This window comes from Protobothrops mucrosquamatus, unplaced genomic scaffold (assembly GCF_001527695.2).
Source record: "Protobothrops mucrosquamatus isolate PMUCROS unplaced genomic scaffold, P.Mucros_1.0 scaffold115, whole genome shotgun sequence".
Lineage (NCBI taxonomy): Eukaryota > Metazoa > Chordata > Lepidosauria > Squamata > Viperidae > Protobothrops > Protobothrops mucrosquamatus.
Window position 1 is genome coordinate 1,380,038 of NW_015386487.1, and position 14,812 is coordinate 1,394,849.

The 14,812-nt window shown below is 43.7% G+C and overlaps 1 protein-coding gene across 1 annotated transcript; it reads left to right on the plus strand.

Moving 5' to 3' along the window:
• Positions 1-466: 466 nt before the first annotated feature.
• DDX6 (DEAD-box helicase 6) lies at positions 467-13,028 on the plus strand. The gene is made up of 13 exons (XM_015812914.1): positions 467-758; positions 2,634-2,697; positions 3,343-3,447; positions 5,629-5,758; positions 6,740-6,886; positions 6,965-7,059; positions 7,355-7,477; positions 7,958-8,086; positions 8,469-8,585; positions 8,880-8,943; positions 11,070-11,171; positions 11,857-12,039; positions 12,386-13,028. Exons 1-12 carry the CDS (start codon positions 559-561, stop codon positions 12,030-12,032), a joined length of 1,452 nt encoding a protein of 483 aa, XP_015668400.1. The 5' UTR covers positions 467-558; the 3' UTR covers positions 12,033-12,039; positions 12,386-13,028.
• The last annotated feature ends 1,784 nt before the right edge of the window (positions 13,029-14,812 follow it).

The following is a 14,812-nucleotide window of genomic DNA, read 5'->3' on the forward strand; positions in this document are numbered from 1 at the left end:
CGGCCTTGACCCCGGGCAGGGCCAGCGGGGGGGCGGTGTTGAGAGGCCCCTCAGCGGCGAAGCTTGGCGGGGAAGCTTCCCCAAGCGGAGTCCGTTTAAAGGCGTAGGAGGAACGCTGCCCTCCGCCGATGGGCGTCTTGTGCCCCCAGCCCATCCATCCGCCGCCCCCGGAAGGCCGCTCTTCGGAGGGGAGCGGGGCCCGGGACTGGGGTTGCGGGCCTTTGAGGTTACTTGCATCCCCCAAACTTACTTGGAAGAGGATGCAGGAAGCAACTGCAAGTACTAACGGCCTTCTCTGTCTTATTTTCAGATAGAAGTGAGTAGATTGGACCGAACTCAAGCGTGTTAGAAGACTTTTTAAAAAGTTGATCCACAGTGCATCAGCGCAAGTGACTGGTTTATCTTGAGTGACTTTACAGGTGCTTGCCTGTGTTGCAATAAGAGACTCATATATTGAGCAGGACCTAATTTATCTCTTCATCTTGGAGAGTCTAATAAACTATTACAGTTTCCGTACTCACAACTGTTTGGAAGTTGAAAGACATTTAAAAGGCAAACATGAGTACAGCCAGAACAGAGAACCCTGTTATAATGGGTCTCTCCAGTCAAAATGGACAGCTGAGGGGCCCAGTAAAACCTGGTGGTGGTCCAGGAAGCGGGGGGACACAGGCTCAGCAACAGATAAACCAGCTGAAACATCCCAACACAATCAACAACGGCACTCAGCAGCAAGCACAGAGCATGGCCTCCACTATCAAGTGAGTTCTTGTCTAGAGCATCAGCAGCCATCTTGAGACACCCAGAATGTCCTCCAAGTTTTGGCTTCTGGGTGGCATGTGAGCTCTTTCCTTCTTGTACCTGTTTTATCAACTACAGCAATATTTGGTGTTATTTCTGAATTGCATTTGTCATATTTTAGTTATTCATCTTTTGCTTCCTATTGTTACTACATAATGCTTGTCAGTTGCATAGGGTGACTAATTTTTTTTAAAATACAGCTTTTCTGTAACCTGCACAGAGTTTAATTTAGCATGGGATGAAGCAAAGGGTAACAATATCCAGCTGTTAGGAGACCCTAAAGAAAGGCTGCCTGCTGAGCAATCTGGAGACTTCCTAGCTCTGCTGGATTTCTATGAATGGGAACCTCCACAATTGCAGACACCCCCTCCCCACACTGCAATAGAGGTCCTTGATACCTCTGTTAACCGGAAGCCCACTACAGATTTTTCAACTGTGCCCGGGTGAATGGAGAAGCACATTTGCTTATTAAATGTATATGCCACCAATCTTATTATCAAAAGAACTTTGGGCAGCATACTGGGAAAAAGGCTCCAGTGATTTGGGACAGGTGCTTTAGAAAGCATTAAAGGAAAGAACCAGCACCTTAAATTCAACTCAACACACTAAGCCTTTGGGCTATCACTAGAACTATTTTATGTTTATCAGAACTGATATTGAGTTTCCTCAGCTAAAATCGGGGGTCAGTTTGCTTGCTGCATTAGGGATCAATTAAAGTAGAGAATCAACATAGACAATCCTGTATATTTGGGAGGCTTCCTTACTAGTAGCAAGTTTATTAAGTACCATGGAAGTGGTGAATCATGTAATTGCTTCAGAGGATTTCCAAAGAGTTACCCAGCCTAAAACAGGTAATATTTGGATCATATTGGTGCAAGTATCTCTGGTGTATCTTTTCTGGAGGAAACGGTATTGATTCTTTTTAACAGAACATTTCTTTGCAGTAGTTTGCCTTGATCCTGTGGTCACTGCCCATTTAAACCAAACACTCCAACCTGCCTGGTTTAATAGAACTATGAAAGGAAGAGTACAGTGGGATGATCTGTTGTTTCACATAGAGCCAAATAGGGAGCCTGGGACTTCCTAGGGAAAACAACCAACCGTCTTCCAGCTTAGAGTAACTGTTCTGGGGGTAGTGGCAGACACGGCAGGACGGCCTTCTGCCACAGCTGAACTAGATTGCTGTAATCAGCTCTAGAGAGATCTTGGAGCACCACCAGGGTGTCCTTGTATGCATCCTGGCATGTTAACAGCGCTTGTATTCAAGACCACAGGTCTTCAGTCCTGATGCATAGCTCACCATTCTTGAGTGCCCATAGCTTGCTCAATGTTGGGAAAGTAGCTTCAATTATGGTCTGTTGCATTTTTCACATTTGAAAACAATGATTGTGCAGTGAGGAGCTGAAAATTTCTTCTAGGCTTTTAACACACCATGGTGTAGTGGCTAAAGTCCTGGAAAGTACTGGTACAAATACACTTTGAACAGTGGGAGCAGTTGATTTTTGTCCAGCCATATGTTACCAATTGTGTGTATCTTACTAAAACGAAGGCTGCTGTTTTGAGATATGGAGAAAAGGATACATAACTGTGACTGAACTTAAAGGTTATTCAGTAGTATATGACATGTTCAGATCCTCTCCACATTCTCCAGTGCTTGCTTAATGCTGTGTTAACGCTTGATTACATTGACTTAAAATGATGAGACTGACATAGAATAGCCTTTGCTTCCTATATCATGAAGAGTTTGTATGTCAGATTCTAGGTGGATTAAAAGGATTTTTCAACCCTGAGGATGATGGTATTGTGTGATATAGAGATCTGGTTTTCTCACTTAGACCTGGCGATGACTGGAAGAAGACCTTAAAGCTCCCTCCAAAAGACCTGCGAATCAAAACGTCGGTAAGGGCTTTCTAAAATTTTAAACATGGGAAAGGAAGTGGTAGTGATGCTTGACATCAGATATTCCTTTTCATTGAAGTGTAAGATTTCAAACTGATTAAATCACATTTGTCGTACAGAATCCACACTGAGATAGGTTGCCTACTGTGCGGATTGCTATCTACTTGCTAGCTCTGAAATTATACCATCTCAAAATGTCTCTTGCAAGCAATGGCTGCCTGCTGTACATGATGCAGCTAGTTACAAATAACCATCTTTAACTGGTGAAATTAAAAGAAATGCATATATACTTCCCCCCGCTCCACGCATCACAATTCTGAATAAAGTGCAGCAGCAGTAGCAGCGGGCATAGACTGCAACTTACCTTGAATTTAAATGCTACCCCACCCCCTACCATGATTAACACACACACACACACACACACGTTTTATCAAGTACACATATCTTTTAGATCTTAACACTATAGCCTTGCCCAGCCCAGTTTCTCTGCTTCCCACTAACTTTGTTTTCTAGAATTTCTTCAGCCCCCTGGGGGAGAGTTAAGGCACATCAGAGCACCCATTCTCCTGCTGGGCTTAGCCTCAGAATGCCCTTTGCATTGAGATCGACATCGCATGAGTTAATGATTCTGCTTTGCTTCTCCAGGATGTGACGTCAACAAAAGGAAATGAGTTTGAAGATTATTGTCTGAAGCGGGAGTTGCTGATGGGAATTTTTGAAATGGGCTGGGAAAAGCCGTCTCCTATTCAGGTTAGTCACCTATAGTGTAAGTTGAGCAAGTTTAGTAAATTATAAGATTATTTTTAATGAATGGAAATTTACCTTGTATAAATTATGGGGGAAATATTAGGCTTTGGATTTCCATGCCACAGGATGCTATGTCGAGTGCTATCAGCTTCTGCTGAAACTCTGCCTGTATTGTTTAAACTATACCCATTCTGCATGCCTAGAAGGCTGATGAACCTGTAGTAGGGAAAGGAGGATTAGGATATCTTCCTTCACCTTTTCTCTCATGCCACCGCTTTCCATAGCCTCTTGCCATTCAGATCCTTCCTTTCCAGGAAAAGAACACTTTTCTCTCTGCATGAGATGATAGGAACCATCATTTGATGCCTTTCAGCGAAAGCCATCCCAGTTGAAGAACTCACTCTTGTGCATATGGAAAGGGGCTTTTTGTGTGAGATGGAGAGCATAGGGTCCTTGGAATAAAGGGCTGAGATTTCTCATGCCATCATTGGGTCTAGCTTTTGTTTCTTCTAGTGCAGGGGTGTCAAACTCGTAACGTCACATGACGTGTCGTGACATATCACAACTTTTTTTCCATTGCTGGCAATGGGGTGCGCGTGGTTTCGCTATGATGCATCCGGCCCGTGGACCAGCAGTTTGACACCCCTGTTCTAGTGGTAGATGGAATTAGAACAAAACAATTCATGTTTCCAGTAGGCTTCTTTATGCTACCGGTAGTTAGTGATTTTTTGAATCAGTAATTAATGTTGTTGTTGTCATTAATTGCGAAGTCGTGTCCGACCCATCGCGACCCCATGGACAACGTTCCTCCATGTCTTCCTGTCCTCTACCATCTTCTGGAGCCCATTTAAATTCACGCCTACTGCTTCAGTGACTCCATCCAGCCACCTCATTCTCTGTCGTCCCCTTCTTCTATTGCCCTCAATCTTTCCCAGCATTAGGCCCTTCTCCAGTGAGTCCTTCCTTCTCATTAGGTGGCCAAAGTATTCGAGTTTCAACTTCAGGATCTGGCCTTCTAAAGAGCAGTCAGGGTTGATCTCTTCTAGGACTGACTGGTTTGAACGCCTTGCAGTCCAAGGGACTCGCAGGAGTCTTCTCCAGCACCATAGTTCAAAGGCCTCAATTCTTTTGTCGCTCAGCCTTTCTTATGGTCCAACTTTCACATCCATACATTGCAACTGGGAAAACCATGGCCTTGACTATACGCACTTTTTTTAATTTTGTTTTCAAATGTTATTGAGTATACATTTTAAAAACAAAAATGGACATACTTCAACTTCCCTGACTTCACCAGTGCTATTAGTATTACCTTATGTTACAGAAAGAAAAACAGAAACTTAAAATATATTCTTTAACAGGACAAAGTATAACAAACTGTGCGTGTAACATCTATAAAATTTTTGCTAAACCATCTTTCAATCATCAGCAATTATATTTACATATCTTTCAGTTGTGCCCTAATGTAAGTACTACTAAGAAGTCCTTATAATATCAACTAGTCAATCGATAATCGCCTCAGTGATCCTCCTTATCTCTAACCAATCGGACTATACACACTTTTGTTGGCAGGGTGATGTCTCTGCTTTTTAGTATGCTGTCTAGATTTGCCATAGCTTTCCTCCCCAGGAGCAAGCGTCTTTTAATTTCTTGGCTGCAGTTCCCATCTGAGGTGATCTTGGAGCCCAAGAAAATAAAATCTGTCACTACCTCCATTTCTTCCCCATCTATTTGCCAGGAATAGAGAAATGGGGAAAAAACTACACATAGAAGTTTGTGTCATACAGGCTACAGACTATCTAGAAGACATCAGAAGTCCATATTTTCTTCCTGCTTTTCAACATTTGTATGCCTACATAGTTAAGGCCCCAGAGACTTGTTGACTTTGGAGGAAGCTGATGATTGTGTGTCAGGGTCAATTCCTTGACAGATGGCTGCCATGTGTAATTTGGTTGTGTAGGCTATGATGATTTGACTATGTACTGGCACTTAGTCTTCCTCTCTTTCAGCTGGGAATGAGAACATAGCTGCAAGCAATTAACCTTCCTGCCTTTTCATCTAAAGTGTGGCCCTTTTCTCATTTTGTTACTCTTCACATTTCTATCTTCTAACAGCTATTTTGTATTTTTTGCTTCTACCTCATTCAAAATCTTACCTTCTCTTCCCTTTTCTCATGCTCCTTTTCAGGAGGAGAGTATTCCTATTGCTTTGTCTGGAAGGGACATCTTAGCCAGAGCTAAGAATGGGACCGGCAAGAGCGGCGCCTACCTCATTCCCTTACTTGAAAGGCTTGACTTAAAGAAGGACCACATACAAGGTCAGTGGAAGATGCCAAGCCACATGGACTCAGATGGCAATAGGTCTTCATCTTCATTTTTGGCTGCTGCTGAGCCTGTCGTGTGCAGCAGCAGCCAAAAAAGCTAATACAGTCCTGGGCTATATAAACAGGCATAGAATCAAGATCACACGAACTATTGGTATCGCTTTATAAAACTTGTGACACCACACCTGGAATACTGCAACCAATTTTGGTCACCATACTACAAAAAAGATGTTGAGACTTTGGAAAAAGTTCAGAGAAGAGCAACTAAAATGATCAAAAGCCTGGAGACTAAAACACATGAAGAACGACTGAAGGACTTGGATTGCTAGCTATGTAATGGCTTCACTTTTGTGAAAGAAAAAGAAAAGTACAGAAGTTTTTGGGTCACTATTACATTTTAACTGGAAGGGCTTGAAGAATTTCACAGTGAAACTGCTGCTGCTGTTGCTGCCAACAGTAGTGTCTTTGTTTTATGTAGGTAGAAGACCCAGAGACTGCTGTGCCCCCATTCAGCATTCCCTCCTCTTTAGTCCTTTGAGAATACCCTTACTTTGCCCTACATAGTTTGCTCCACTGAATCCACTGAAGACTTGGGGCACCAGCATTGCTCTTTCAGTTGGGAGGGCCTCACTGCAATTTTCTTAGTTTTAGAGCATTAGACAAACACTCCACATGCTGCACTGTAGTAGTGAGTTGGGGAGAAATGTGACTTGGAAGGTACTTCTGCGTTACTATGAGCCTTGGAAAAGCTGATAAAACATTAGAATGGTTCAACTTCCATTAGCTTTAGAGCAAACTGGACTCTGTCAGATCAAAGCCACTTGCCTATTTGGTCTCCCTTAAAGGTCTTTGTAAGCTAGAAAGGACATTTGGATTTTCGAACATCTTAAAGTTTAGCGCTCACTGGACATTTATTAACAAAAATCCTCTGGGATCACGGAATAAGAGTGCCTCAAATTATTTCTTGTTTGACAGCAATGGTGATTGTTCCCACAAGAGAACTTGCCCTGCAAGTCAGTCAGATCTGCATCCAGGTCAGCAAACACATGGGAGGAGCCAAAGTGATGGCAACCACAGGGGGAACCAATCTGCGGGATGATATAATGAGGCTTGATGATACAGGTAGGACCTCCTGTGGCAAGAGTTCTTTTCTGCCAGTTTTTATCAGAGTGCCTGATAACCTGCTCTTCTTTCTTGCAGTGCATGTAGTGATAGCAACCCCAGGAAGGATTCTGGATCTCATCAAAAAGGGGGTAGCAAAGGTGGACCATATCCAGATGATTGTCCTAGATGAGGTAATGTTTAACTGACTGAACTTCATGAGTTACAGTCTGAGCCTTCCGCTACCAAATTAGCTATCCTGGGTGCTTTTTATGGATTTTGGTCAATGGCAGCTTGAAATCAGGGCTCATTCCCTTAGTGCAGCTGGAAAGGGAGGCCTCCTGTGGCTGCCTAAGAAACATTATTTTAACATAAGCTGGGACTCTGGCCAGCGCCGGCTGGGAGGGCTGGTTAAACATGGAACAAGTTTCCCAATGGTTTTAACTTTGAACTGGCCTCTTTTTTATTATGTATTAATTTATTTTGCAGGCAGACAAGTTACTGTCTCAAGACTTTGTGCAAATAATGGAGGACATTATACTCACTCTACCTAAAAACAGGCAGATTTTGTTGTACTCGGCCACTTTCCCTCTAAGTGTGCAGAAGTTTATGGTGAGTTGAACGAGCCCAACTTCACATAACTGAGGAAAGGGTGAAGTATGGTTGTTCTTGCCACACTGCAAGCCACAGGCAGCTTTAAAACAGATTATTCAGTGACTATTGGAAGTTTCAATAGCACTGAAAAAAGTGACATTTTTCACATGGCCATTGCAGCATCCCTGTGGTCACATGATCAAAATTCATATGCTTGGCAGCTGATTCATATTTATGACGGTTGCAGTGTCCTGGGGACATGTGATCCCCTTTTGTGAACTTTTGACAAGCAAAGTCAATGGGGAAGCCAGATTCACTTAACAGCCATGTTACTAGCTTAACAACTGCAGTGATTCACTTGAACAGCTGTGGCAAGAAAGGTCATAAAATGGGGCAAGGCTCACTTAACAGATGTCTCCTTTAGCAACAGAAATATTGGGCTCAATTGCGGTCATAAGACCAGAACTATCTGTACATGCCAGAATGCTTCTCTTTCAGAACTCCCACTTGCAGAAACCCTATGAGATTAACTTGATGGAGGAGCTGACTCTGAAGGGGGTGACCCAATACTACGCTTATGTAACAGAGCGCCAGAAAGTGCATTGCCTCAACACGCTGTTTTCCAGGGTAAGAAGTAAGATTTAAGCTACATTGGGTTTAAACAATAACCAAAGTGACCAAGTGAAAGAAATCCTGTAAAATATTGCTTGAATAAAGAGTTTTATTTAACGACTTGTACAACTTCTATTTTTGCTTCTTCAGTCCTTTAGGTAGTGCCTTGTTTTTGTGTACCTCACCCCAAACTTTATAGTCTAATGCACAGGTGTCAAACTCAATCACATCACGTGATGTATCGTGACGCATCGCAACGTTTTTTGCCTTTGCAGAGCCGGGGTGGACATGGCCTGCTAGTTCTAATGCCCCTGGTCTAATGTATTATTTTCTTATTTTTAAGTTCCTTTGCAATTTAGAAGCAGAATACAATATAACACTTTGTCTTTCCATTTAGCTCCAAATAAATCAGTCCATCATCTTCTGTAACTCCTCCCAACGGGTTGAATTGTTAGCTAAGAAAATCTCCCAGCTGGGATACTCCTGCTTCTACATTCACGCAAAGATGAGACAGGTCAGTATGCTGTTTGGAGTAATTAATATCAGTTGAATTTTAGGGGCTAGTTGTAGGGGGGAAGAGTAGTACTGGATCTGCTTCCAGATGCTTCATATACTCAGCCTGAACAGAGGTCCCAGGGCGAATGTCAAAAGAGCAACTAGTCTTGTGAATTGCATGTTCTGTCAGAGGCCCAGTATTCTTAATCAGGTAGAACATTCTCTTACATTAGAGATGTATCAGAATACTGAAGGACAAAATCTGAGCTTTAGTCAAGAATAAATTGGTGAAACTTTCCCAATTCTTTTATAGGAACACCGCAATCGAGTGTTCCATGATTTCCGGAATGGCTTATGCCGCAACCTTGTTTGCACTGGTGAGTATCCTGTCCTTTTCCATACCTTGCATATTGTCCAGAAAGGCTCTTTACTAACTAGGCAGTTTCAGTGCTGCATTTTTGGAATTTGTTAAGGTACTTTTAGCAACTGGATAGTGTAAAATTAGGAGGGCAGTCCCGGGTATTGTTATTTTTTAAATAGACAGATGCAATGTTGCTTTTAAAGATGAGCTGGAAGCTGCAATTGGTACAGCTCAATGAGAGCTGGTATTCGTATATAACAGCAGCACTAGAGGCTCCACATTGGTTACCAGAAGAGTAGAAATTTATTTACTTATATCCCGCTTTTATTATTTTTTCTAAAAAAAACAAAACTCAAGGCAGCAAACATTCATAATACTCCTTCCTACTCTTTTCTCCACAACCACAGTCCTGTGAGGTGGTTAGGCTGAGAGAAAGGGATTTGTCAAGCACAGGAAAATCAGGAAGTCCAGGCAGTTAAAAAGAATATGAACGTTTATTGCATGCTAAGGCTCTCTACAAGAATCGGAACTACTAAAGGTCCAAGCAAATTGGCGGTTGATAAGAGTCAGTGGAATTCAAGGTGGGCTGGACCTGGGTCTCTGGTGAGCGGGAAGAGACTGAAGAGTGATGACGAGGTTGACCCATCCCACCCTTGGGCTCAGCCTGGTCATTTATTTATTTATTTATTTATTAATTACATTTATATCTCGCCCTTCTCCTTGTGGACTCAGGGCGGCTGACAATTGGATAAAATACTAACATATTGTACACCTAATTAAAATTTGATTAAAAAGAAATATTTAAATTTGTCAGATTAAAAGTAATTAAAACCCCTTTAAAATCCCTTAGGCCAGTCCCGCAAGTGGAACAACCACGTCTTGAGGGCGCGGCGGAAGGAAGGGAGATCAGGGATCACCCTGATCTCTGGGGGCAGTTCGTTCCAGAGGGTGGGAGCTCCCACAGAGAAGGCCCTCCACCTTGGGGTCGCCAGCCGGCACTGTCTGGCTGACGGCACCCTGAGGAGACCCACTCTGTGAGAGCGTACAGGTCGGTGGGGGGTAATCTGTGGCAGAAGGCGGTCTCGGAGGTAGCCAGGTCCGATGCCATGGAGCGCTTTAAAGATAATAGTCAACACCTTGAAGCGCACCCGGAAGGCTACCGGCAGCCAATGCAGCTCGCGCAAAAGCGGCGTGACGTGGGAGCGACGAGTCCCTCCCAGCACCGCCCGCGCGGCCGCATTTTGAACTAGCTGGAGCCTCCGGGTGCTCCTCAAGGGGAGCCCCATGTNAACACCCAAGTTGCGGACCCGATCCGAGGGGGCCAAAGTTTCGCCCCCTATAGTCAGCGATGGAATCAGCTGACTATGCCGAGGCGCTGGTAGCCACAGCCACTCGGTCTTGGACGGGTTGAGTCTGAGTTTGTTCCTCCCCATCCAGACCCTCACGGCCTCCAGGCACCGGGCCATCACGTCAAGGGCATCGTTGGGGGTCATCTACCAGATTGGCCCAAGTCAGTCAGTTGACTTTTGTGCCTCAGGCAGGATTATCTCAGTCCAAAATGCTGGTTTGACCAGTTAAGTCCTCCATGTCACTGTACATCCTGCACATCATGTTGGCGATATGAGACAGGGCTAGAAATCAGTATTTCCAAATCTTGGCTCTGATCCTGAAATAGGATGGTATCATCTTTATAGTCAGAAAAGCAAACAAGACCAAATTGAGATTTTCAACATTAAGACCATGAATGTAAAAAAAACTCTTGTCATTTTGGGGTTGTTTTTTATAATTGCAACCATTTTAATTTGATGTTTTATGTTGGCTTGCTTTAATATATATTTTAAACCAGCAATATTGTTAAAGGGATCATTTTATGTTTCTTTTGTTTTCCAAATTGAGGCAGTGTAGCTCAAAAAGTAGAGACTAGGAAGTGGGAAATAGGGAGCCTTTTGCCATCAAAAAAAGAAACCTGCAGGATCCAGTCTTGAAAACTTTTCACTCTAACATTTCTTTGTGCTTGAAGCTACAGAACAATCAAAAAGTTGGATGAGTCTTGTGTTACTTATATAGTAAGCGATTCTGTCGTCCTGAGCCATTCTTTTTTATACTACTGGATTTTTCTGAGGTGCAAGGTTTGTTTTTCAGATCTCTTTACCCGAGGTATTGATATCCAAGCTGTGAATGTTGTGATCAATTTTGATTTTCCAAAGCTGGCAGAGACATATCTCCATCGTATTGGCAGATCAGGTGAGGGAATTGTTCAATGAAAAATTACAGTCATAGAGTACAAGTAGTTGTTGACTTATGACCACAATTCAGCCCAAAATATCTGTTGCTAAGTGAAGCATTTTTTGAGATAGTTAAGTGAATCACTGCAGTTGTTAAGTTAGTAACACGGTTGTTAAGTGAATCTGGCTTCCCCATTGGCTTTGCTTGTCAGAAGGATGCAAAAGGTGATCACATGATTCCAGGACACTGCATCCATCATAAATATGAGTCAGTTGCCAAGCATCTGAATTTTGATCACTTGCCCATGGGGATGCTGTAACGGTCATAAGTGTGAAAAATGGTCATAAGTCACTTTTCTCAGTGCTGTTGTAACTTCGAACGATCACTAGATGAATAGTTGTAAGTTGAGAACTATCTGAATTGTCTTTTATGTAAATGGATGTATCATGATAGGAAATAGAGATTCTTGGCAGCTAGTAGCTAGCATTGATTGCTTCTTCAGTTTTTTAAAGCTGCTGTTGGAGTAAACACAAAAAGCAGTACACACATACACTTTTGTATCAGCAAATGATGAACTGAAACTGGAAAATTTTGTTCCACCATATATGCTGGGGAGGAAAGAGCTGGTTGCCCCAGTCAGCCACATGTAGTCCTTGTGAAGCAAGCTGCCAGAGTGAAAAACTTTGCTTTTTTCTGTTTGAAGGTCGATTTGGCCATCTAGGACTAGCCATCAACTTGATCACCTATGACGATCGTTTCAACCTGAAGAGTATTGAAGAGCAGCTGGGGACAGAAATTAAGCCCATCCCTAGTAACATTGACAAGAGTCTGTATGTGGCAGAATACCACAGCGAGCCTGTAGAAGACGATAAACCGTAATAGCTGCGTAGGTATCTGAGGGATACCTGGCGGGAGGGTAACCTGAATTGGGCCCTGTTCCACTGGTGTAGCCTGTCCCAGGAGCTTTAGTGGAGCTCTAATGCCATAGAAGGAAGGAAATTATTAAAGTGCACATCTAGAGGAAAAGAGGTACCATTACTGTCTAGCTTTTGACCAGATTGTGCCCACATTTCTTGGCATGTGGCTTTGGAACCCAGGGCCCTCCATAGCCTGCATCTCTGAGGCATTGACGGGCAGAACACAGAATGGGCTGGGCCACAGCAGTCAGGCAGGTAGCTTATAGATGCTGTTTCCTTGGTACTAAAGGTCTTGTTCTTCTTTTCTTTTTTTAGGCTTTGCTTAAACAAAAGCTAAAAACCCTTTGATCTGGACATGTGAAACATCATTTCTTGGGGGAGGCCCCTTCTCTTTGAGGGTTTTTCATCTTTTTGTTTTGGAACAATTAAAATTACAGAGCTTTCCCCTCCTTTAAAAAAATTGGCTGTGAAGACAAATGCAGAAGATAGGAAGAAAATACCTTTTGTTTTTCCCACTTGTTTGCACTGTGTGCTGACTGAACATTAGTTGCACTAACTGCTGGTTTTAATTTCTTTCTTTGTGATGGAGTAGAAGAACTCTGAAATGAGAAGATTCCCAAACTCCACCTTGACTGCAATTTCAAATTCACCCACAGCTGCCCGACTGAGTACATTTCAACTTCTCCCTGGCTCCTCATCTGTCTTTTGAGCTAAAGAGCTTGTTACTTATTTGTGCAAAGTGCCTTATGCTATGAGACCATTCAGAAAATCCCTTTTGGATACAGCCCAAGGAGTCGTTTTGGTTCAGGTCAAAGTCTCTTCCCTCCCCCTCTGTTTCCTTCCCCTTCCAGGTGCTGGAAGGTGGGCCTTGTCAGTAGTTTTGTTTGATTAACTTTCTTTTAATGGAGGAATTGAGATGCAGTTGTTGTTCACCCACTCTGTAAATATGTGTATTTAAGCAAAATAACCTGGATCGCCTGGGTTGATTGAGGGAAACTTCCACACTCTGAGAGGAAAGAGCCACTTGCCAACCAATCTGCAGCAGGAGCCCCCCAAAACGCCCAGGGGCTCTCGCAGAACACTACATACTGGCCTCCGCGAGTCTCCCTTGGGGGCACAGCACTTGCTGGGCAGACTTGTCTCCAAGCCATGATGGTTATTCCTCTCTTATGTGTTCTGCAGAAAATTGGATGTGTATACTTGTATAAAGTCTGTAAATAATGTGTTTTTCTGTTAAGGGTTCATATAACTTCCTTTTTTTCTTTATTTGGATGAGGCTTGCTGGCGTTAAAGGGATTATAGATAGATCTTGACAGCAGCTAAAGGTGAGAGGGGCTCAGTTTTCTGCAACGCTACTCGATACCAAGCACTGTGACTTCAGGCCTCTAGGTAGGTCTGGCTTGCTTTAGGGGTTGCAATATTTGGAAGAGACCTAGATGTCGGGCAGGGTCCTCTTCCCCTCTCCAAGGGGGAAAAACTACCCTCCAAGGAAGCTGGATTTGTCTTGGGGGGGGGAGGCCCAACCACCTTCTTTGTCTCAAAGCAAGGTAGAACCAAAAGCGACTCCAATGAGCCAAAGTCCTACTCAGCCCTGGAGCTTCTGGCATTAGAACTTACTGCCAGCTTCTGGCGATTCTGTTTGAAGCCTGTCCGATGAGAGATTCTGGAGCAGGAAAGGCAAGCCCTCTGCTCTCCCCCCTCGGGGGGGAATGTGCTTCCAGTCCAGTAGTGTTGCTTTAAAGTGTGCCCCTCCCAATGTGCTTGATGTTTGGCCTGATGTGCAGGCAGAAAGAGAGAGACTACTCAACCTGTAAACTTCTAACAAATTCCCTGTCGGCCTGCCAGCAGCAGAGTGCCAGGAGGCACCAGGGCAAGCATAGGCTCTCTTGGCTCAGAGACAAGACAGTCGGAGCCCACCCCACCCTTCCTGCCCCGACAAGCTAAGCAGTTCTGATAGAAAGTACCAACTTTTTCCAGCCCTGACCTCAGAGAACTGTGCCTAGAGCCAGGTGCCTCCTGACAACTCTTTGGAAGTGGAACATGTTTTGTCTAAGTAACCATAGTAAAAGTTGTATTAACGAAAAGCTCTTCTGCTGGGAATTCAGCTGAGGCTGCATAAGACGAGCAACTACTTGGGTGGAACAGCTTGGGGAGTGGGCACTAGTGACCCAAAGCAAAACTTTGCTCTTCTGCAGCAGCCAAGGGCATTCCCAAAGGAGGAGAGAGCAGAGGCAAAATGTGTGCAGCAATCTTGAAACTTGTGAGAACATGTACAACACCTGATTTGGTGCAGTGAGTTGAGGTGGCCACTCTGCCCAGCGCCACGCTCCTCTTGTCACTCTTGAAGCACAGCCTTTTTTAAAGAGAAAGTATTATTTCACCTGCGGCCACCTAGCAGAGGAGTGGCCTCAACCTCTGATCACCGTTTTTGGGTAGCTTTGTTTGGGTCAGAAAGCCACCTGACAATGGCTCCTTGTCTCTCAATGGTGAAGAGAGACTTGGAAAGGAAAGATGCTCCAAATATTGACTAGGGACACCCTGGTCTGTCTTTTTTTTTTTTAACCCCTTCATCTGAAACTGAAGGCTGATGAGAATTGGATGTCTTATGCATAAAGCAGTTGCCAACAGTTTTTCAATTGGTTTAGCCGCTTCTGGGGAAATTTTGAGAGAACAAATTCTGGGACAAAACAAGGCTTTGGCGATAACATCAGTGGGGTCTTCCCAGGATCCCCTGCACTTAGT